At 34.9% G+C, this 24,433-nt stretch overlaps 2 protein-coding genes across 2 annotated transcripts; one reads left to right on the plus strand and one right to left on the minus strand.

The window, feature by feature from the left end:
* Nucleotides 1–4,568: 4,568 nt before the first annotated feature.
* LOC138320898 (ubiquitin carboxyl-terminal hydrolase 20-like) lies at nucleotides 4,569–19,342 on the plus strand. Its single transcript, XM_069264194.1, has 22 exons — nucleotides 4,569–4,683; nucleotides 5,759–5,876; nucleotides 6,485–6,610; nucleotides 6,749–6,849; nucleotides 7,328–7,488; nucleotides 8,436–8,505; nucleotides 8,868–8,981; nucleotides 9,495–9,573; nucleotides 9,717–10,383; nucleotides 10,690–10,781; nucleotides 10,888–11,051; nucleotides 11,279–11,383; nucleotides 11,722–11,767; nucleotides 12,269–12,380; nucleotides 12,613–12,678; nucleotides 13,144–13,270; nucleotides 14,150–14,213; nucleotides 14,529–14,634; nucleotides 14,970–15,051; nucleotides 15,452–15,560; nucleotides 15,834–15,936; nucleotides 16,590–19,342. The coding sequence occupies exons 2-22, from the start codon at nucleotides 5,793–5,795 to the stop codon at nucleotides 17,111–17,113; spliced, it is 3,102 nt and encodes a 1,033-aa protein (XP_069120295.1). The 5' UTR covers nucleotides 4,569–4,683; nucleotides 5,759–5,792; the 3' UTR covers nucleotides 17,114–19,342.
* On the minus strand, nucleotides 19,109–23,856 carry LOC138320900 (surfeit locus protein 2-like). Its single transcript, XM_069264195.1, has 6 exons — nucleotides 23,731–23,856; nucleotides 23,115–23,272; nucleotides 22,734–22,837; nucleotides 22,053–22,196; nucleotides 20,814–21,049; nucleotides 19,109–20,166 (listed from the first exon to the last, which is right to left on the minus strand). Exons 1-6 carry the CDS (start codon nucleotides 23,848–23,850, stop codon nucleotides 20,128–20,130), a joined length of 801 nt encoding a protein of 266 aa, XP_069120296.1. The 5' UTR covers nucleotides 23,851–23,856; the 3' UTR covers nucleotides 19,109–20,127.
* Nucleotides 23,857–24,433: the final 577 nt, after the last annotated feature.

The raw sequence follows: 24,433 nt of genomic DNA on the forward strand, positions 1-24,433 counted from the left end.
ATATATATTTGTATAAATTATCTTTATTATCAAGTGATACTGGTTGAAGGATAAAAATCACGAAAGACGTTCACTAGTTTGCCAAAATGCCAATGGTTCATTGTCTTAATTTTACATACTACGTCAATGTGTGTAATGCTACTTCCACATGGTCGTCATTAAATTACCCAGCGTTAGGGCGTCAAGCCTAATCAGGGAATTATCGTTACGGAAACGGTGGTAACTGGTTTTCAGGAACAAACTATTAATGTTCTTCCTTGTCAACTACATACAGGTACAAAATCAATATATCTAAATAAACATCCATATGTAAATAAATACATCATCAAATATTAACTTTGCTGAAATTGTGCAAAAAAAAAAAGTCGAAAAAAATATCAAATTAATAATCGATGCAGCCGAACAATTATCTTTGTTCGTTTCTTAGATGAAAACTTATGCCGAGTTATGGATCTTACATCATCAAGGTAAGTTTGTTTTATCAACACTCTTGTTATATATTTTTTTAAATGATAAACCTTTAATTCGTCACCTGAATCATTTTCGGGTTAGCTTCCTTGTTTCATTCATGTGTCCCTTTTCCCATAAGTGTACAATATTCCAGTACTTAACTTAGCAATGTTGTAAATGCAGTAATATAATTTACCTATAATGTTTTATCGTGTCTATTTTCCTCCAAATACAAGTTAATCAAAAATTCTTAAACAATGTGAGTTGGCTTGACTGCTAACAATATATAATTTAATCATATATATATGGCAAGCCAATATGACATTTATACAAAGCGCAATGTCGATCCTTAATTTCACTGCATACATGTATATGAGATATCTTGATTGAGGTATAAGATATCTCGTATAATATATAAGATATCTCATATCATATATGAAATATCACATATACATTTTTATATTATCAGATGGTGGGCTATTCAAATCGCTTTTTGTCCGTGGTCCGTCGTCAGTCCGTCCGTCCCTCCCTCCCTCCCTCCGTTAACAATTCTTGTTATCCTATTTCTCGGAAAGTACTGAAGGGATCATTCTCAAAATTCATATATAGGTTTCCCTGGGGCCCTAGTTGTGCATATTGCATTTTGGGACTGATCGGTCAAAAAGATGGCCACCAGGCGGCCATCTTTGATTTTGATAATTAAAGTTTGTTATCGCTATTCCTCAAAAAGTACTGAAGGAATCATTCTCAAATTTCATATGTATGTTCCCCTAGGACCCTAGTTGTGCATTATGCATTTTGAGTTTGATCGGTCAACAAGATGGCCGACCGGACGCCATCTTGGATTTTGATAGTTGAAGTTTGTTACCGCTATTTCTCAAAAAGTACTGAAGGGATCTTTCTCAAATTTCATATTTAGGTTCCCCTAGGACAATAGTTGTTCATATATCATTTTGAGACTGATCGGTCAACTAGATTCGTCTCAGGTGACCTAATCTAATCGCCTTTTGTCCATCGTCGTGCGTCCTGCGTCGTATGGCGATAAACAATTTACTTTTTCGACTTCTTCTCCAAAACTACTGAACCAAATTTGTTGAAATTTTGCAGAAACCTTTCATAGCCAAAGGTCAACCAAAATTGTGAATTATATGGTCCCCTCCCAGGGGCCTGAGGGATTAGGCCAAAAGGTGTCAAATAGACTAAAACTTTAAAAATCTTCTTCTGAAATTCCAGAAATGATAGAATCAAATACTCTTCATAGATTGAAAGGTCTTATGGTCCTTTACAAAAATTGTGAATTATATGACCCTGGGATCTCACGTTCCCCCCTGGGAGGGGGATCAAGTTTACTATAGTTTATATAAAGAAGACACATTTTATAGCATTATTTGGTCATTTGTAATAGGAAATGAGTCAAACTTTGTTAGAATTATTAGCCTGAGATAGTATTTTAACACCAAATCCATATTGGTCCTGGCCGACTCCCAGGGACCAGAGGGGTGGGGCCAAAATTGGTCAAAATGGCTAAAATTTCAAAAATCTTCTTCTGAATTCACAGGTTTGAAGGAACCAAATAATCTTCATAGTTTAAAAAGTGGAATTTATAAAATCACTGACACTGACTGACTTCTACTTTGGTTTTGTTGTTTAACGTTGGCAAAGCAAATTGGAATTTTAAGCATAAGGTTTGGTAACATAATACACAAACTATCAAAAGTTTTGGTAACATAATACACTAACTACCAAAATGAACAACAAAAAAATAAAAATTCTAATACAATGGTTCAACTTAAAAGTTTATTATAATTCGTAAATACTTTTTCGAGATTTGAACCAACTATGCAATGATCTTTCTGTATCAGCACTCAGATGACCGTCAAGGCCTTTTGGGCCTCTTGTTATAGTTAAAGTTTGTTACCGCTATATCTCGGAAAGTACTGAAGGGATCCCTCTCAAATTTCATATGTATGTTCCCCTAGGGCCCTTGTTGTGCATATATCATTTTGTGACTGATCGGTAAAAAAGATGGCCGCCTGGCAGCCATCTTGGATTTTGATTGTTAGAGTTTGTTACCGCAATTTTTAAAAGAGTAATAAAGGGATTTCTCTCAAATTTGTTACCGCAATTTCTCAGAAAATGCTGAAGGGATCCTTCTCAAATTTCATATGTAGGTTCCCCGAGGTCCCTAGTTGTACATATTCCATTATGAGACTGATCGGTCTACAAGATGGCCGACCGGCCGCCATCTTTGATATAGATAGTTAAAGTTTGTTACCGCTATATTTCGGAAAGTACTGAAGGGATCCTTCTCAAATTTCATATGTATGTTCCCCTAGGGCCCTTGTTGTGCACATATCATTTTGTGACTGATCGGTAAAAAAGATGGCCGCCTGGCAGCCATCTTGGATTTTGATAGAGTTTGTTACCGCAATTTTTAAAAGAGTAATAAAGGGATTTCTCTTAAATTTCATATGCAGGTTAGTCTAGGGTCCTAGTTGTGCATATTATATTTTGTAACTGATTGGTCAACAAGATGGCCGACCGGCCTCGATCTTGGATTTTTATAGTTACCGCTTCTTCCCAGAAATTACTTAAGGGATCTCTTTCAAATTTCATACGTAGGTTCCCCTTGGGCCCTAGTTGTGCATTGTACCTTTTGGGACTCATCAGTCAACAAGATGGCCAACCGGTAGCCATTTTGGATTTCATCGTTGAAGTTTGGTACCGCTGTTTCTTAGAAAGTACTGAAGCGATCTGTCTCAAAATTTATATGTAGTATGTTTGAGAAAAAAATTGAAAAGCAGGGTAAACATCCCTCTTTCCATTGTCGGACATAGATCATTCCTTGGTGGGCGCCAAGATCCCTCTGGTATCTCTTGTTTAACAATTAATTAATTTAGACTAGGACTAGAAGAAAACACATTTTCCTTTGGGTGGTTCTAGGATGAGAAGTCTTTTTTAAATAAGATCTTAAAGAATGATAGCTTTTTACTACACTTTCTCTTTCATTTTCGATTTAACACACTGATATTAAAACATGACTTTATTTCAAATATTCATTAAATAGATTTGTTGAAAGCGAATGTCAATCTAGAGGGAGTTCCGATAGCATATAATAGTCCAACACAAGTCAAGATGTTACGGACGGCAGCTCGGTCAATTTCTATATTTCCCAAATCCTTTTATCGTCATATTTCTGCACGTATGTATATTTTGTAGTCTAATTTCAGTCTTCTTATCATACAGTATATGTTTTTCTGACTCTAGTAACTCGAATATTCATAATAATAACTACCTAGTTTACCTCAAATCAAAATGTCATCAGCATTTTTCTCCATTTTTCTCCAAAACTTGAGTGTGTGTGTGTTTTTTTTTTTTTTTTTTTTTTTTTTTTTTAATTTCATATTCAACATTTGTTTTACCCCTTAGCAAAATATTGACTTTTGACATGCGAGATCTTGACTTTGACATACACGTCTACGTATCTCACGTTATCGTCTACTGTCGATAGTAATCAGGCCACTTACGTACATGTACATATAAAAATAGGCTCTCTATCACGACTTATAGCCAGGCTGACTCGATTACTAAATATGGATACATTAATATATGACATTTGAAGTATATTTTAAAGGCGTTTTCTGAATTTGTGGCCTTTGACCATGAACCGCCCCTATGTAAAATTAATAGGCGTTTCTTATTTCCTGTTAAGATCATATTCAACGTTGTGGATTGTTTGGATATTGTAAATTATAACAAAATTATGGAAACAATAAAAACTAATAACAAAAATAGAACACAACTAGATAAAGATACACGTATCTAAATTTTACAGTAGACTTCGAAGTTATGTATACTAAGTTTGTATTAGTATCGATTCAGTTTGAGATCTATCAATAATAAAACAACATCTTCCGAATATACTAAGTGGCATCGCTTAAAATGATTGACAATAGACTGGGAGTTTAACAGAATATCAAGATATGGCTGAATGATATTGAATGGGTCTACTAACCCGAGGATTTATAAGTGAGACTCATATACGTCCTTGACTAACCTTATATCTTCGACAGAACTTAATGCAGGCCCATCGGGCCTTTTCCTTGTCGTAATCGAGAGTTATCTTTCCTGAGTTATCAATTTCCGGTCATGGCGGCGAAATGATGACTTGAAAAATGCGAGTCGAATAGATTATGGTTTATAAAGGTGGATGCGACATCATCATATAATCAGGTTTGCACTGAAATATCGCCTCACGTATGAATTTCTTATTGTTAATGTTTAAGGGCAAATTTAGTCGTTTGAAGCATAAATAAAGGTCGTAACTTTTCCCAATGCTCAATTTTGTTTACGAGGACGAGTACGTCGTCAGCTGAGTTGCCAGGAAAGGGAAAGTGACTGACTGACTGAACCTGTGTATGATTGCAACGTTCAAAAACTCACTTTGCTGAAAATATTGCAATCCCTGGCGATCGCTAAACATACCTAAAAGGGTAGTTTCGAGGTCCAATTTAGAGACAACATAACCTTCATCCACGTTTATTTATTTACGATTAACGTTAGTATTATCATGGTCAAAGACTCCAGGTACAACAAAAACCATTGCATATTACAGATGATTTACAGTACCGTAAAAAATTTAAAGTTAAAGTGTACATTTTGATTATCTAAAGAATATTATGCAGCTTCAACAAATGGAAGAAACTATAACAAGGAAGATACAACGCTGGCTAGAATGGATAAAACGCTTCAAAATCAAAGATTCGAATCGAGGATTGAGTTTTGTAAATTAACAATTATTAAAATAATTTGAGATACGTGTAATGAGATTCAATGACTTTTGTTGAGGAAAAAACAATTTAAGACTAATTTCTTTCCTGTAACTTTTCCTTTGTAATTCTATAAGAAAATACCAATGATCATCTACAGGATAACCTCATGGGGGAAAATAATCATGTACCTCTTCATTTTATTGCTTTTTCATTCCAAAATTACACCAGACAAAAATGGAAATAACATGAAAAGCATGTGTGTGTATCTACAGAATAAACAACAGTCATCTCTCAATAACATGATTTCAAATTCCTATTATCTGCCAGATATGTTAATACAATCTAAATAATATAGAGCCATCAATATAATGTCTGCAATACTCCATACCAAATGTACAATCATGAGCACTAGTAATGTAAATTAAATTGTGTTGATATTGAGGGGAACTGCAGGTACCTAGACTATAATGTAATTGATAAGACTATCTTAGTGTATTATGGTTTCCTGCAGTTAATAACAAATGTTAACATTGCAGACGTTGTTAAGCTACTACTCCAAACAAGAGTACAATGGCATCAAAAAAGCAATCCAGCTGCCCTCATGTATCTTATGTGGACAGTGTTACTTGGGAAGAACTACGCACCAAACATGAGGTAATTATCTTAAAACTATAGTATAAAGACAGTACAACCAACTGATTCCCAGAGTAGCTAGTGTATTCCAACAACATTAGTCATGTAATTTGTATATTAATATTGATGAACCGGTATACTACATAATATTTATCAAAGATACCTAGTGATTAAGAGAATATGTTTAAGAAAAATGAGACAGTTGTAATTAAACTCAATAAAATTTGAACTGATTCAAAATGCTGGTCATTTAGTGAATATCTACACTTTAGTTGAGCAATGCATACCAATTCAAGTTTCCTTTTTAGTGTTTATTTTGATTATAAACCCGGTATCTGGTGAAGTCAGAGTTTCTAGCTCTGTTCCTTACAATACATATAGATTACCTGGTATGTAGTATTTATTGTGTATAGGGCAGCATTCAATTTGTCTGTCAGAATATCGAAGTCTGATGTCAGGGCCAGAACAAAACAACATTTCAAGTTAGTGTTACAGTAGACTGTAGATATACAATGTAGGTATTTATCTCTCAGAATGTCTTTCAAAACCAAAGTAAAACATCTTATACTAATGTTTATAATGATTTGTGAATTACATAACTAACAGTAAGGTATCGATTTTACTTACAGCTGAAGGATCTCACATGTAATACTTGTGATGTGAAAGCTAACAATCTGTGGTTATGTCTGGTGGGACCCTGTCAGTATGTTGGATGTGGGGAGTCTGTGAAGGATCACAGCTCGGAACATGCCATAGTAAGTGTCTTGTGGAATCCTGATCTAAAATTCACCATCTTTAGTCAGAGCTACAAAAGTGTGAATGTTGGGAAATCATCTGTCATCCTAATTTTTAGTATTAAAAGACTCATTTGTACACTTGTTTATTTAACACAGGATAAAAAGCACAGTATGACCATCAACCTATCTACTCTCAGGATATGGTGTTACGCTTGTGAATCAGAAGTTTTTCCTGGCAGGAACAAACCATTTTTCACGTAAATATGCCATTGTTCATTATGTCACTTTATTGTGTGTATTGTATCAGCTGTTAAATAAATCATTACAGAAGACAAAGAGAGATTAGTGTATGATTCTTGTCATATATCAGAGAATGTTTAAAGCAAATCACATAACACAAATAAATGTTGATATTGACAGAATGGGTACACCTGAAGGAAGAAGAAAAATCAAACACCTATATTCTTTTATTGTTCATCTAAAACCAACACCCTAAACTGATACTTAGTATTTGTATGGTCTCTTATAGTGCATGAGTGATAATTGAAAAAGAAAAAAAAGAGAAGAAAATGGCCAACGCATGGCTAAATTTCAGATATTGAAAACTTTTCTTTGATCTCTAATTTGGAATCTCTTGATGGGATTTATATTTTCATACGTCATTGAAATAGTTGCTCGGTTTAGTTGTGATAATTGAATATGCTGATTTGTATTAGAATTTGTTTAACTTTATAGAATTCCAGAAAACTCTGCAAGTGTGTTGTCTGCTAAAAAGAAGAACAGTATGTTGAGAAAATCTGCATCAAGTTCGACAAACAGTTCTCCCACCCGAGGTAACTCATCTGCTGGTGAGGAATCCGACTCTGACCTGGAGGATGATAATGTGAAACCAAGAGGTAAGCTTCACATCACATAATACTATTGATTCACAGTCAGGGTAAGCCTTGCATAACTTCTGATTCACATATTGTAGTCAAGGTTGTCTTCACATGTTAACTGATTCACATAACTACAAATTCACATCTTATAGTCAAGGGTAAGCTTCACAGATCTACAGATTCACATCTTATAGTCAAGGGTAAGCTTCAAATAACTACAAATTCACATCTTATAGTCAAGGGTTAGCTTCACATATCTACAGATTCACATCTTATAGTCAAGGGTAAGCTTCACATATCTACAGATTCACATCTTATAGTCAAGGGTAAGCTTTACATATCTACAGATTCACATCTTATAGTCAAGGGTAAGCTTCACATATCTACAGATTCACATCTTATAGTCAAGGGTAAGCTTCACGTATCTACAGATTCACATCTTATAGTCAAGGGTAAGCTTCACATATCTACAGATTCACATCTTATAGTCAAGGGTAAGCTTCACATATCTACAGATTCACATCTTATAGTCAAGGGTAAGCTTCACATATCTACAGATTTACATCTTATAGTCAAGGGTATGCTTCACATATCTACAGATTTACATCTTGTAGTCAAGGATGAGCTTCACATATCTACAGATTTACATCTTGTAGTCAGATTAAGCTTCACACATTATAGATGCACTTGTTATTCAGAGTTAAGCTTCACATTTGATAATGCTGATTCACATATTGTGGTCATGCATATAAAATTATCATTGGCTGTCAATCCATGTTCACTATTTATTGCAGTTATCTGCCCTTGTGGGTAGGTTTTGATTGTGATGTCAGGTTTAATATTTTTGAGAGAAAATGACATAATTTTTGGACATAAACTATTGGCATAACAATGAATACCTACCATCAATAAGAAATTCAATTCTTCAATGTGAAATGTTGAATTAAGTAATTACCTATTTTCAGGTTTAACTGGACTACAGAATCTAGGCAACACCTGCTACCTGAATTCTGCTCTGCAAGCCTTATCTAACTGGTCAGTGAGTTATATATCACCAATAGTTGCAAAGCAAATTTTTGGTTTTAAAGTAATTTTGAATACACATGCAATGTAAAATGTTTTTTAAATGAAATGAAAAAATGGTTTGTACATGACTGACATGATGAAAACTTTTCATTAGAACTTAATTTGGTCAAAATATTTGGTATTCTATTGACAAAGGTACATGTATTTAAACTCTAAATGTAAAAGTCAACCTTTATTCTTTGGTCAAGATGTATATTAATATATGATCTTTTGTAACAGTGAACTAAATAAACATTGAAACCTGAATGGAACAAAGCCAAGTATTAAAGATACTGTCAATTGGTAAATACTGTGTCTGTCTGTGTTTGTAGTCCTCCCCTGAGTCGGTTCTTCCTTGACTGCCATGGTTTTGTACAGCCCGAGAGAAACCCAAAACTCTCTAGAAGTTACCAGAGACTTATCAGCGAGGTCTGGCACAAACGCAGGTGAGTCCTGTCCTAGAGTCTGTGAGACACAACCTAGCAATAGACAGATCATATAGGTGGTCTTAGACAGCTTTCAATATGGTAGTTAAATTTAATAGTTACAAATCTGATGTGAATGTAAGTCATGTTATCAAAAATATGACCCAGGGTTTAAATAGGTTTAATAAAATTTGTGATTATTTATTTTAATATCCAAAACAATTGACATTGATTTCTTCATTGATGTAACATTATAATGCATGTGGTTTTGGATAAGAGCAGCCATTTGAAGGAGAATTTTAAGATTTTCATGAGGTGGCAAGGGCCGAAATAAAAGTCTTGAAATTCTCGCCAAAATGTGCACAATGAAGTTTTTCTTAGTTTTCAAAGACCTCTTGTAGTTTATATAATTATAAGCTGAATATTGTAGAAAATGTTCATCTGAAAAAACTTTCATATTAAATGTCTGTTAAGTGACAACATTTTTTTACTGTGATGATGATATTTATACTGGCCTGATATCGTCTATTTCAGACCGAGTTATGTAATCCCTAACAGTGTGGTAAATGGGATTAAGGTAGTCCACCCAATGTTCAGAGGCTACTCACAGCAGGTAAGTTTCATACAGAATGGTTTTCAAACTGTTTGTAATGACATAGCCAATCTTTATTAAAAGATCTCTGTCCATTTGTCTTTGTCTCCCCCTAGACTGAATTTTCTGTCTGTCTAGAATCCTTGTTGTTTTCTTTATTTAAGGATGCTCAAGAGTTTTTGAGGTGTTTTATGGATGAGCTTCATGAAGAGCTCAAACAGCCACTTCCTTGTGATTCGGATGATTCAGATGAGGAGGAGGATTCTGATGAAAAAGAAACAGATGATTCTCATAAGTTTATAGCGTCACATGATCGTCAGTTGTCAATGGATTCCAACAGCAGCAGCCAATCAGAAGACTTCTATGAGACATGTGACTCTGGTCTGAGTAGTGAAAGGTGCTCGGCTGATGTAACAATCAGTGCTGAGGAGGGTGACAATGGTTCTGTACAAAATACAGATAATTCAGCACATGGTAACAAAACAGACTCTCACTCCAGAGTAAGTGCTGGTAAAACGTACGCGCGACTCAGACAGAATGATGAAAAGGGAGGTAATAAAAGTAACAAGGAGGACAGTGTTGTAACAAGTAAACACCTAAAAGAAACAGTTAATCAGTTATCAAAGCGGTCCGGCAGTACGGTAACCATGAACAGTACGACCTGTACAGAAGATAGTGGGCGACCGGACGACATCCCATCAGACGGGGAATCTAATCAAAGTCGACCTCGCTCAAAAGTTAGCCCAAGGTTTAAACGTGAATCAGAAAGCCAAGAGAATGCTTGTAATAATAGCTCATCTAAAAACAGTTACTCCACCAAAACCAAGAAAGGTAACAAACTTTATTGTCAGTTCATAATGATCAAAACTTCATACATGTAGTCTCTATGTATTTAGGGATTGAAAACCTTTCTACATTTCATAAAATAAGGAAAAGATTATCAGTATATATTTTTGCTTATTAGTTCACTATCACATGGGACAATATGTTCAATAACAATAGATTCTCCCTCTTTTTTGCAAAGATTAACTTGAGTAATCACTATAATGATGTTTTCCAATAGACACATGAGACAATCATGAATGATAATTATATGTGTGTTATTTATATTTTATTTAGAGTTAATTTTATTTTCAGGCAAACAGAGAAATGTCCAGTATCAGTCTGTGATCTCCGACACATTTGATGGCAAAATTCTCAGTTCTGTTCAGTGTTTGACCTGTGAGCGGGTAAGATTATATTTTATAAAACAGAACACTGTCTTGTATCTTTGACAGAGTCTGTCAGGCATAAACATTTTACTTGAATACTCTACATGTACTCCTTTCATGGCAGGTGTCAACTACAAAGGAAACGTTCCAGGACCTATCACTTCCGATCCCTGGGAAAGACCATCTCAACATGATCCACCACAGTTCCCAGGGGGGTCCACCGAAGGGGGGAGCTTGTGGAGAGGTACACCAGGGCTGGTTCTCCTTCATGTTCTCCTGGATGAAGAGGTGCGCTATATTTTGTGATTGCTGGCATGCACTTTAAATCATGTTTGGTTTTGAAATATTGCTCAAGTAGTTCCAACTAGTTTCTGCTGGTCTTGGTACATAATATACGAACAATTACCAGCTCAAGAGTGTAGTATTGTGAAGTATCTTTGCCATTTCTGCTGGTTTGTCGGACCCACCATTAACCTATAAAATATTTTGTACTATTGTATTATTTACCATTCCAGTTGGTTTGTCGGTCCCACAATAAATCTACAGGACTGTCTTGCTGCTTTCTTCTCAGCTGATGAGCTGAAGGGAGACAATATGTATAGCTGTGAGAAATGTAAAAAGTGAGTATCAACTGGTAAATAGGAGAAATTTGTTTTACAGTATTTCCATATTAGTCATACAATCAATCTGTTTTCTCATACTCTCATTCGCAGCAACCCTGCATATCTCAAAGAAAATAATAAAAACAGTTCTGATGTAAAAAAAATCAAATAGTAAATTTGCTCTTATGAATGGTCTCAGAAATCTTGACATTTTTAATGTTATTTATGAATGATATGCGTTTCTACTTCTGAGGGCTTTATGACTGCTGAATAAATATAATTTTCAAATGATGGAGCATTTCTAAGCTGTTAAACCTTCACTTCTGCTCTGTGTAATCCACATTTTCTCTGTACAGATTGAGGAATGGTATCAAATATTCTAAGGTCTTGGAACTACCAGAGGTATGTTACTCATTTATCAAGTGTGATGTCACGTAGAGGTATAAACTTACTTTGGTGCTAGATTATCTTCACTACTGTCTTACTTAACTATTTAGGATTATAAACTCTGAATGCTATCCACTATAACCAAAAGTGTGTTGTTGAGTTTCACACTGTAGGAATGGCAAAGAAATCAAACTCTATTGGTTAGCAGAGATATCACACCATAGAGTGACTGATGAATAGAAAGTGAATTAATTAGAGAACAGGTTCAATGTAAACACCTTAATATTGTCTGTAGTGACTTATTTTGCAATTTCAGGATTAATAACTTTCTTACCTTTAAAAACTTAACAGATTTATTAAAAAAATTAATTGATCTGTGGTTGAAACGTTTTCAAAGTTATAACTTTGGCAAATATGATCACTTGTGAACTTCGGTTACAGGTGAAAGTAAGCTGATATAAGATAATGTTATATAACAAATGTATAATTGATCCAGTAACACATTCATGTCTCCAGATCCTTTGTGTACATCTGAAGAGATTCCGACACGAGTTCTACTCATCAAAGATAAGCTCCTACGTAGCGTTCCCCCTGGATGGGTTAGACATGAAGCCATATACACACAAAGGTAACTATATATTCTTAACATCCATCCCACTGCTTGTGTATCATAATAGAACATAATTCTCTATTACACTGTAAATATCTGCTACAAATATTCCCAAGTAGCTAGTATAACTCAAGTTCTATAGAACCACTACTCTACTATTTATAGTGTTTATAGTTTTCATGTAGAAATGAGTTTTATATCCATGCATACTACGCTGTTTGTGTGATGGTGTATAATCTTGTGGTTATAGATTGTAAGTCAGAGGTGATGACCTATGACCTTGTAGCTGTCATCTGTCACCATGGCACTGCTGGCGGTAAGTCTGTCGACGTAAACAATATCTCAAATATTGGTTTATTCTCAAAAAAGAGCATAACAATCTTCATAAATAAGTTACCCAGTACAGAAAATGTTAAGGCATCCCTCTGTGTCAAAAAAGATTGGCAGTCCTAACTTTCCTGAATGAATTTATTGATGTTTTGTTAAACCTTAAAAGTTTGATATGTGGTGAGTGTAACTTTATAGCTATCCACTGTACAGTCTAGTTAGAGTGTGGTGACCAGAACAATTTAACCTACCATAGTTAACGCAAAATGATATAATTCAGATACCCATTTTATGTACATTTTGTATTTTAAAAATGATAGATAGTCAAATAAACTCAACTGGAATACTAGGATAACTTGGAAGTTTACCATGGTCCCGTGACCTTGAGTTAACAAAGCATGACTCTATGTATATTGTATATTTAATATGTGATAACGTATTACACCTGTTGTAGCTGGACACTACACAGCCTACTGTCTGAACTATACAAATGAACAGTGGTATGAGTTTGATGACCAGTATGTAACAGAAGTGGATATTAACCAGGTCATCAACTGTGAGGCTTATGTCCTCTTTTACAGGTAAGGTCAAGGTCACTACATATCGGGATTGAATGTATTTTTCTAATCCATATATTTACATAAGAATATTTGATGAAAATAAAAATTATTGAAAGGTTATTTTATTATATTTAAACTTATGACACCAATATACAACGAGAAACGAGATTAATGGAACAGCTGGATGACAAAGTCACTCCACAACGTCACATTTTCAAACTTCCGCCTTCCGGTCGACCTTTTTTTGCAAATGACAAACAATAAACAAGGATTATAGTTATATTAAGTTTTGATTGACTCATTACAGTAAACTTAAGTTGGTTCGATACCAAGAAACAACACATTAAAAATTATACATTAAAATATTTTGGGGGACTATTTTTTATTGATATGAATCTGGCGCGATGTTTGATATCAGCTGATTGATGCATGAGAATCGTTGTATTCATAGTATATTCATAGTGTTTTCATAGCCAAATGTTAAATTTCATCAGTTGGTTGACTCATATAGTGATGAAACACTCAGAATGTAAATATGATATAATGAAAAGGTGAAGATCACTACATACTATAATGGTAAAGTGAAGGTCACTCAATTGTATTACCATTGATAATGGTACCGGTAATGTCATTTAAAATTTAATCCATCCCCGTGTAATAGTATTATAAAGATGATTGTCAGTAAATACTGGTAAGGTGAAGGTCACTTAGTAAATAATGGTGAGGTCATAGTCACTTAGAAATGGATGAGATTAAAGTCTTTTTCTGTGGTGAAGGTCACTCATTAAATATTATAATGTCAGGGCTAATCTTCAGCATCAGTTATTTTTTTGGTTGCTGTACTTTATTAGATATGGAAACTGTGAACTAAAGGTGATAATTAACATCTATCTTAAACAGGAAAAGAAACGACAAAATGATATCCATCAGACAGAAAGCCATGCAGCTAAAAGAAACACAGGAGGTAAGCATTAAACAAATGGAGTTTAGTATTTTAACTTGTTTGTAAAAAATTGCTGCTCAAATTATTATTTTGGAGGGGGACACATACATTTAAATGCTTTCAAAATTTTTTGGATTTTTCATGTTTAGAAACAGCAATCTTTATCAATTATACATACTGCACACTAACCATTAACCAATGTTAACAAGAGGAGTTTTACTGAACTGTTTATTTGAGATAGCAGGAGGGTTGATGGGTGGATGTCAGTTGAAATCAATGCATGGAAAGCCATATTTCATATAACATGTTGATTTGTTGTGTTTTGTTTTCAAACAGCCGAGTCTACTACAGTTCTTTGTGTCAAAACAATGGATCAACCGATTTAACATGTTTGCTGAGCCTGGTCCTATCACCAACTTTGATTTCCTTTGTCCCCATGGAGGTAATTATCTCCCTTGTTTCCAAAAGATGACCTTTAGTGTCAGGCTAAAATACTGAAAAATAATGTTAGCAGACTGAAATATGGTTTAAATAAATATTTATGATAGAGCTCCTAACATATTGTCTTTCTACAAATGATGATATTGGTTAAGTTGATAACTAAATGATATTTTTTAAGTTGATTATTGAATGATATTTTTAAGTTGATTATTTAATATGTTGTAGCTGTGAAATACACTTTGTTGTTATCTTACTTGTGACTTTATAAATTGTAGAGTTCCACTTTGTTGTTATATTGTTAGTGACTAACTAAAGACTTCCATATCGTGTTTCAAGGTGTGCCACCAAATAAAGTTGACAATGTAGAGGACCTAGTGGAGTCGTTTGATCAATCACTTTGGGAGAATCTACACGGCCGGTCAGTATCAGCTTGATCACCAGAACATGTCTGGTCACGATAAATAACAAGTTATTTAAGGAATGTTGTGTTTGTTGTGGTTATCATTCTTTGTATAGCTAGTCACTTGTTGTTGGAGTCTACTCATTAATATCATTACAGCATGGCAAATATCATAAGGAGATGGCAAATATCATAAGACGATGGCAAATATCTTTAGGACATGGCAAATGAGTAATATATATTTATCAGTTCTGACTGACCTCAGGGGCAGATACATAAGGTCAAAAGGGTCATATTCAGATGACCATTCATTGCCCATTGTTTATATCAGTTTTCCTACAACTACAAACCTGACAGACCTTTTAATGACCATAATTATTAACAGGTTATAAATGTGATATATCTATTCTTCTGCTAGGTTCGGAGGAGGTCCTGTATGTAACCATCTTTACGCATGCTCAACATGTCAGACAGACCTAGATAACCTCATCTACAGACAAAAAACAGAACTGGAACAGTTTGTTACAGTAAGGTTTTTTTTCATCTTTAAAGTATTTATCCTACAACATCACTGATTTTAAGAATCTTACTTCTGGTGTTTTATTGATAAAAAGTTTATAAAGAAGATCTTACACATGTATGTATAAATAATATGAAATATGCAAAGAAAAATATTTTGAAGTACTATGAGCTATGACAATAAGTGAAATGTGATTTATATCAAGTGTTCAGTTATATATTTGACAAAGTAGCAATGATTCAATATGTGATTAATAAACATCAATCCTTGTGTGATCCAGCTCAATGAGAAATTCAGAGATGAAGACAACCCTCACATCATTTATGCTATCAGTATGACATGGTTCAAGGAGTGGGAAAATTTTGTACGCAAGCGCACATCATGTGAGTACCAAGTGATAATTATTGAATCAAGAACAAAATTTTCAAATTGTATTCAAGATTTATTTTGTTCTTTGTCAATGGAATAATATCTAGGGCAAATACATTTGTATATGCAAGTCCTTTGAATTAATGCAAATGCAATGTATTAAATTATAAGTACTAATAGATTTGACCTAAATTTAGTCAGAACCATCCGTCTTTTGGGGGGGGGGGCTGATTTGCTCATCTATCCTCCTCTATTAATATGTGGTAAAATAAGTATCATATTAGTTCTTAAACTTAAGTTATCATACTGTTTATCATTTGAATGTCCCTTATCACTCATGTTATATTATAGTAACTGGATGTTTGCTTCTTTTTCTCTTTTTACCTAGTATTTATCTGTGATATATTTCATTATGTAAGTGGACCTTCTGGTCTGTTGAACTGGAATTCAATAAATAAATAAAATCTTATATTTATAGAATGTTCTGGTATACAAGTGGAACCCTAGCATTGACAATTATCATTGAGAGAGACATTAGGTTAGCCAAGTGTTGGACCGTTCTATTTCTATACAAGTCAGTTTTATCATATAATCTCACTGATGTAAAGATATATATCATCACTTAGTAGTTCATATCAACTAAATATGAATTTTGTTCTACTTCCAGCTCCACCAGGTCCAGTAGATAACAAAGCCATCTCTGTGATGAGGAATGGTCAGTTGGGTGTGAGGCACAACTCGGACTATGGTCAGCTCTCGGAGGAGATGTGGCAGTTTCTACAGGGTATATACCATGGAGGTCCAGAGGTGGTCATCAAGCAGGTGTCCACTCACAGGTCCACTTCTCCCACCGGCCACCTCTCGTCCTCACCATCGGCATCCTCACTCAATCTGCCAAAGTCTAAAGAAGGGCAGACAACTCCTACCCAACAACCCCTTCGTGTTGTAGCCAAGCAGACAGGGAAGGGTGATTGTACAGAACAACAGGACGAGGAGAGACATGACGATAATAAGCAGGATGTCTGTGATGGAGAGCAAAACAAGGGAGGCAATCGTGATGATGATGCTACCCCAGACACAAACAACAGCACTATAGAAACAAAGTCTGAGGATGGTGAGGAGGTTGTTACCCCGGTACAGGATGTAGAGACAATAGGGCAGATAACTCCCACAGAAAACAAGGCCGAGTGAAAAACAGCGTAGACAATACCCAGATGTTCTAAAACCCTTGTGATTTCTAGTCTAGTCATTCTTGGTATGAGCTGTGCCATTTTCATTTGAAGCTAGACAAATATGTGACTACAGCATACAGCAGATATCTAACAGCAATGTTATCTAAACCAGAAATGTGTCTCCATAGTAATGCCATCCATCCTCTGTTGACTGTAAATCTTCATTCTGTATTCAACTGTTTTGCCATTTGATGCCATATGTTATACAACAGCCTGGGTGTCCATACCTCCCCCTGTCACAGAGTGTAACAGGTACATAAAGTGACAGATTACTGCTGTTTGGACAGAGATGCTGCAGAATAATTATGATGTTATTTATGAGTGAATTGTGATTCCATACATCTTGTTGAGAGTTCAGTCAACTCGGATGTTCACCCCTATTAACAAGGAACATGGCTTGTTGACAGACATTATCCTAGAAATGCCATTTAATGGTAACAGACGTTAATTTATGATTATTATTGTTTTTCTCCATTTCCCTGTTCTCAAAACTTATAATCATGTAGTTTAGTTATTTAAATTCCATCTTCAATATTCATTTTCAACTATTAATACAAGCACCACATTTTCTGTCTGTATGTTAAATTTTATCTTGGATCTTTCGTCTTTTTACATCTGTCCTATACGGACAAATGAAAAGGTGACAGATTTTTTACTTGTGCATGTAATTCAGAATTGTATATTGTTAATTAATTATTGCGGAGGTTACCTATTTGTCAGACATGTTTTGTATACGATACACAGGACAAGACTTAAGGGAGAGGTAATACCTACAAGTCTATTTTATCAGATGTTGGACAAACATTATTTTAATATTACAGATGTGTGGATTGTGTGGTCGTTTAATTTGTTGAGTATTTATTGAAGAGTTGTTGTGTTGGTTGTTTTTATTGATTGTCCCTCACTCCTACATTTCTGATCTCATAGTGCTGTAAATATTACCTACTGTGATTCATACCACCAAGCTTTCTCTTCAAATATAGGTCCAGAATGAGCATTTAGGAGAGTGTCTATTGGCATTCAACATCTTTTGTCAATAAAATATTTTGAAACTGAAATTGAAAATGTTCCGGAATAAAGAAAAAACATGTTATTTTACTTGAATCATGACCAGTTATATGGTCAATGCAAGGGTAAAGTCTCTGTTTAATTGTGTGTAGACAATGTTACTGTTGGGGTTGGGTGCCAGGGTTAATGTTCTGAGTATTTGTCCTGTGAGATGTTTCATTCTAGGATGGCAATGATAAATGTCCAGAGGAATTTGGCCCTTGGGTAAGGTTTCATTTAAGGTCATAGGAATGGGTCAATGGCCTTAGGTTATGACCTTGACCTTGAACTAACCCTGCATGCTACATAGCTACAGTAGGTTTAGCAATTACTACCTACCCCATTGTGCTCAACACTGTGTCTCATTCATTTTACTCTGAAATATATACTGTAGATGTACATATATTTTAGTGATACTTTCATCTTAAAAAGTAAGAAGTGTTTTTTTACTATCTTGTTACAGCATGTATGGCTACACATCATGTAGTCACACATTCTTTATAACATCATACAAATCTTCATATTTCGGTTAAGACAAAAGTTTCAAAGGACATTTCTTCATTCAAAATGACATTAAGGTGTCAAAATCAAACTAAATGGGGAAATATGTATTTTTCCTGACAGTGAAAAGTATGATCTATACACAAACACTTTAGTTTGTTAACCAAAAGTTGTTTAAGTCCTAAAGGCATAAAGTTCAAGGGTGAACATTTGTGTGCACTAGTCTACATCCATTTCCTGCACTAGTCTTTATTACAATATTACACATAAAATCTGCATTATATGTTCATGTACAGTGTATTCATTTTAAGTTAAAAACCAACACTTATTTGATATCCAAATGAAGAAATGTCCATTGGAGATACCTTCTTTGCACCATTACACAAAATATTGTCGAAACAGTATAGGGTGTAGGTTTTCACTTTTTTATTACATTATTGCATTGTTTCAATTTTAACATTCAATAAAAATTTCAATGACAAAGCAATTTATACATCATTTTGATCACAATAGATAGTCTTTTTCCATTGAATGTACATTGTATGTGCTTCTGTTGCTACAAGTTATGTAGAATATTTGTTAATCCTGATTAGTGATACCTGCACTGTCAATTTCCAGTTTTATTAAAAATAAACTTTGATTGAATTGTCTTTGTGTTTCTTGACCAGAACAAGATCAAATCTGTCTATAATCAACAAATAAGAAGGAATATTGCCAGTACCTCCTCTGAATTGTATGTCAGATGGAGAAACAATTCAATATTCCCTTCCCTCGAACACATTACTCTTATCACTTAGAAGAAAAAGTACTTTGATAGTTTATCTTGATTCATTGACAATATTGCATTTATTTGCCCTTGTCCTATGAGTCTATTGTTCAATTTCATACGAAACAAGTTCTTGCGAATATGTTTGAGAATTCTACAATTATTTTTTTCTAAATTAATGTTCTGGCAGTCAGAAAGACCACATTAGTCTGACTGGCATTATTGATTTGGAAGAGATGACAAATGACAATTTGTTCTGATAGGGTAGCTCACCCATCATTAACACAAACCAATTACTGTTTCTCCTGACATAAGGAAGTCTGTGGATCAAACCCCATGTCTCCATTATAAATACTAACTGCTATTTTCCTTACACAGGCAACTTGAAAGATTAAACCCCGTGTACTCTCACAATGTTTAGATAGAATGAAGGATGAAACTCCGGAGAATACCAACATCTGATGGGCTACACTCCATTGTCAATACCTAATATAAATTACTACTGCTGTTTCCTTTCACAAGGAACTCGGCTAGATTAAACCCCACATCCTCTCACAATGATTGGGTAGAATGGAATATGTAACTCCCTGTCCTCTCATCACAATGTATGCTGGATGAAATGATGAAAGATTTTGTTGTATTTCATCTTTCTTCGCCTTTCATTTCTTTTTCTTGATTTGTTTCTTTGCAGTTTTTTCCTGAAATCATTAAAAGCTGCCTGAAAAGTATTTACTATTTAAACATGGAAATATGACAAATTAACAGACTCAAAAACCCCCTAAAGGGCCCCAAATTGGTTGTATTATCACGTTCAGCATCCATACACATAAGGAAAATAAAATCATAAACATTTATGATGACTTATGCTTAAACAATAGACAAAATAGAAACTTGCTCAAAAACTTAAATATGGAAATATGACAAATTAACAGACTCAAAAACCCCTAAAGGGCCCCAAATTGGTTGTATTATCACGTTCAGCATCCATACACATTAGGAAAATAAAATCATAAACATGTATGATGACTTAAGCTGAAACAATTGACGAAACAGAAACTTGCTCAAAAACTTTAACATGAAATGGGACGCCAACGCTGACGCCGGGGTGACAACATTAGCTCCCTCTATTCTTCGAATAGGCGAGCTAAAAATTGTATGATTTCTGCATTAAAACAAAAAGATTTCTATATTCAATGACAGTTAAAACTATACTTTCAAATAAGTCAATGTATTGGTTAAGTACTGGAAAAGTTCAGAATTTCGAAACACTTGGTTATGTAAGGTAGCCAATTCTCTGGTAACATTTTCTTAATTGCTTGGTGGATTTATCATTAGTTGTCATTACCTTTTTTAATTTCCTTTTATTTGATTCTGTCTTCACTAAGTTATCTGATTTTGATGATGATTCTTCTGGTTTATCCTGAAGACTTTCAAATTCAAAGTCGGAGCCAGATTCTGGATCATTAGAAACTCTGCCATTCTGCTTCATATGTTTACCATCAAGACAGGAGTCCGCATCATCAATGACATCATCCTCACCACCATCCTCATCTTCTTCGTCCTCATCCTTAAAATCTGCAGCTGTTACACAAGGTAAATTATTGAAAATAAAATATCATATTATGATGGATTTTCTGTCTAGTTTTAAGGATATTTAAAGAATATAGATCTACAGGCACAAACTGTTAATCTACGATATATTACACTGTGTCAGCTGTCCTATAAATCAGATGTGTAATTAGACATCAACCTGTATTGGGCAATATTACTAGCAACAGGTGATCACGACTGGACTTGATGACCTCTTCTATAAAGTGGATATGACTAAAGGATGAAGAGGAACTTACACTGAGAAGAATAGGACTAAGTGGATTACATTCATGTTCATGTCTACCAGAATGTCCAACACAAACTATGTCAAGAGGGCCTGAGAGATCAGATCATTGGTGGTATGCTTGATATTCATTCATCTAGGTAGGGGCATATTTATCTATGCATTATACTATGGTATGGGTCACACTTATCAGGGTAGAGGTCACACTTCCCAGGGAAGAGGTCACACTTCCCAGGGTAGAGGTCACACTTACCAGGGTAGAGGTCACACTTACCAGGGTAGAGGTCACACTTCCCAGGGTGGAGGTCACACTCACCAGGGTGGAGGTCACACTTACCAGGGTAGAGGTCACACTTCCCAGGGTGGAGGTCACACTTACCAGGGTAGAGGTCACACTTACCAGGGTAGAGGTCACACTTACCAGGGTAGAGGTCACACTTCCCAGGGTAGAGGTCACACTTACCAGGGTCACACTTACCAGGGTGGAGGTCACACTTACCAGGGTAGAGGTCACACTTACCAGGGTAGAGGTCACACTTACCAGGGTAGAGGTCACACTTACCAGGGTAGAGGTCACTCTTACCAGGGTAGAGGTCACACTTCCCAGGGTAGAGGTCACACTTCCCAGGGTAGAGGTCACACTTACCAGGGAAGAGGTCACACTTACCAGGGTAGAGGTCACTCTTACCATGGTAGAGGTCACATTTCCAGGGTAGAGGTCACACTTACCAGGTTAGAGGTCACACTTACCAGGGTAGAGGTCACTCAGACTGTCCACATCACTATCCTGGTCATCAGAGCCAGACTCGTAGGGTTGTGAGATACCATCATCCTCTTGTTTCCTTTTGGCTGTGAGAGGCTTGAACACCTCACCAGTCCTTTGGCATTCCTCCCCTGTATAGTAATAAATCATTCATCACTAAATCTGTGTATTTCCATTACAATGTTTGATACAACACTTTTTCTGCTTCAGCTCTAAACCTAAAGCAAAACTTTTTGCTTTTTTAACAGTTCAATTTTAAGCCTTAAATTAAAGAAAAAAAATGGTGATTTTATTTTGTCAAAACGTCTTAAGATGTGCCATCTCATGTATAACTTTATCAAGGTTAACGAAATGTTCAGATGGTTGTATCAGAAAAGTAAATCAGTTATGATAGCTATTACAGGAAAGAAAAAACACTGTTGATTATGATTACATATTCAGATAATTTAATTCACATTTTGTTTTTTCTCTCTAGATATTTATGCTGCACTCTTTCTCAAATTTAAATCAATGACTATTCCAAAAGGAGTTGTAAAAAGGCCATATGACATCTGCATATGTTTAATGTTGACACTGCTGGTATTCCTGACCACTGAGCTTGTTTTATCTATATCATGATCACTGGGTCAGTGTTGATAAACACTTCTACTGAAGCAATATTGACTTACATCGTTTGAACGCCTTGAGGAATCGTCTTCCCTTAATATGACTTTGTATATGGTCGGGTAAATTATTCAGATGTCTTAAAGTCAGCAAACAAAACAACTGATGCCTGCAAAATAATGATAAAACAATTTCTAATAAACTCAGTTTTTTCCTCATTATTTAAATTAACAAGCATATACATTTATTTCTTTTCTTATATATAAGCATTCTTTATATTTTGAAAGTATCATGTACACATGCAAAGTATTGCAAAGATTTGATATATCAAGAGGCTTGAAGGACTTGACAGAAAAATGGATAAGAATGTTTATTCCAAAAAGAACCAATCTTAAAAAAAAAACCTGGGTCATTTAACAGGACCACCTATTCTTTGGAGAACATACTTCCTGCCTTTCTTTGTGCTGGGGATTATGTGCTCTTTATATTTTTCAAAGTCAAGTTTCTTTTGTGCTAGCAGCCTCTGGAACTTTTTACCACTAATGTAGCTACAAAGTGTTTTAATGTTACATGGCATCTCGTGACCACTGAGCTCACATCGGATCTGAAACATAATTAGGGATGTTTATAATAGACAATAAATGGAATAGTGTAAAATGCGCCATGTCAAAAAATTACACATTTATGTACATTTGTATTAATGTGGTAATATAAAGATATATATGATGATGGTGGTGATGATGATGATAATGATGATGATGATGATGATGATGATGATGATGATATGATGTTGTTGGTGTTGTTGTTGTTGATGATGATGATGATGATGATGATGATGCCATGATGATGATGATGATGATGATGGTGGTGGTGGTGATGGTGGTGATGGTGGTGGTGGTGATGTGGTGGTGATGGTGGTGGTGGTGATGGTGGTGATGGTGGTGGTAATGATCAGCTGATGATCATGTATACACTACAGATACACCACCCTTCTGACAGGGTTTGTCATTACGCAAAACTCCACTTTATTTACCACATTTAAGTATTAGAACATACCCTTACCTTTTCTCGTCCTTTTTCGAGGGTAAAGGTTGGGTATTCCTTCAATATATCCTGTAACTCTTTTGGCAACATATCCACGTGTAGTTCTCCTTTCGCCGCCATATTGGAAAGTGAATACATTCGGAAGACATCGGGAGTTGTCTCTAACTTAACAACAGTAACTTATTGTACATTATACCAAAAGTGGCGATCACAAATACTATAGATTCTATCTGTTAATATTAATTTTAAATCACATTTCAAATAACTTTTTGACCCCGTTTTTAAACTTTTTACAGTACCCTACTGATATATAGTTTTTGATTTTCAGAAATTTGTTGATTTAATATTTCTTAAAATGTTACCGCACAGTATCATAATTTATACGAAATACCGGAGATTAAGATATCATGGTTAACTGATTTATTTAGATATTTGGAAATACATTAGACCTACTTGGAGTAAAAAATGAAATTGATTTCATTGTATACAGCACTAATAGAGCATTAATTATATAAAATGTGTTTTGAGTGGGAATGGAGTTTAAATAATTTGTTCTTTTTCCTTACTCTGTTACCCCATGCTGTTTTAATTCAATATGATTTCAATGAATATTCTTCAAATATTCAATTATTGCAAATAGGCTGTTAATGTCCTATTTTCTTCCTCTCTATACATTTATTGAATCAAACTTTCCGACGTAAACCGGGTTAAGGTGCTGCGT

The sequence above is a fragment of the Argopecten irradians genome, chromosome 4, assembly GCF_041381155.1.
Source record: "Argopecten irradians isolate NY chromosome 4, Ai_NY, whole genome shotgun sequence".
Lineage (NCBI taxonomy): Eukaryota > Metazoa > Mollusca > Bivalvia > Pectinida > Pectinidae > Argopecten > Argopecten irradians.

Excerpts from the sequence above, each read along its gene's own strand:
- LOC138320898 (XM_069264194.1), top strand. The coding sequence starts at position 5,793 with ATGGCATCAAAAAAGCAATCCAGCTGCCCTCATGTATCTTATGTGGAC. Across the intron at positions 15,052-15,451 it reads TGGGAGAATCTACACGGCCG|GTTCGGAGGAGGTCCTGTAT; the intron begins GTCAGTATCAGC and ends TTCTTCTGCTAG. Across the intron at positions 15,937-16,589 it reads TGTACGCAAGCGCACATCAT|CTCCACCAGGTCCAGTAGAT; the intron begins GTGAGTACCAAG and ends TTCTACTTCCAG.
- LOC138320900 (XM_069264195.1), bottom strand. The coding sequence starts at position 23,850 with ATGTATTCACTTTCCAATATGGCGGCGAAAGGAGAACTACACGTGGAT. Across the intron at positions 23,273-23,730 it reads TCGAAAAAGGACGAGAAAAG|ATCCGATGTGAGCTCAGTGG; the intron begins GTAAGGGTATGT and ends ATTATGTTTCAG. Across the intron at positions 20,167-20,813 it reads ATAAAAGGAAATTAAAAAAG|GAAAAAACTGCAAAGAAACA; the intron begins GTAATGACAACT and ends TAATGATTTCAG.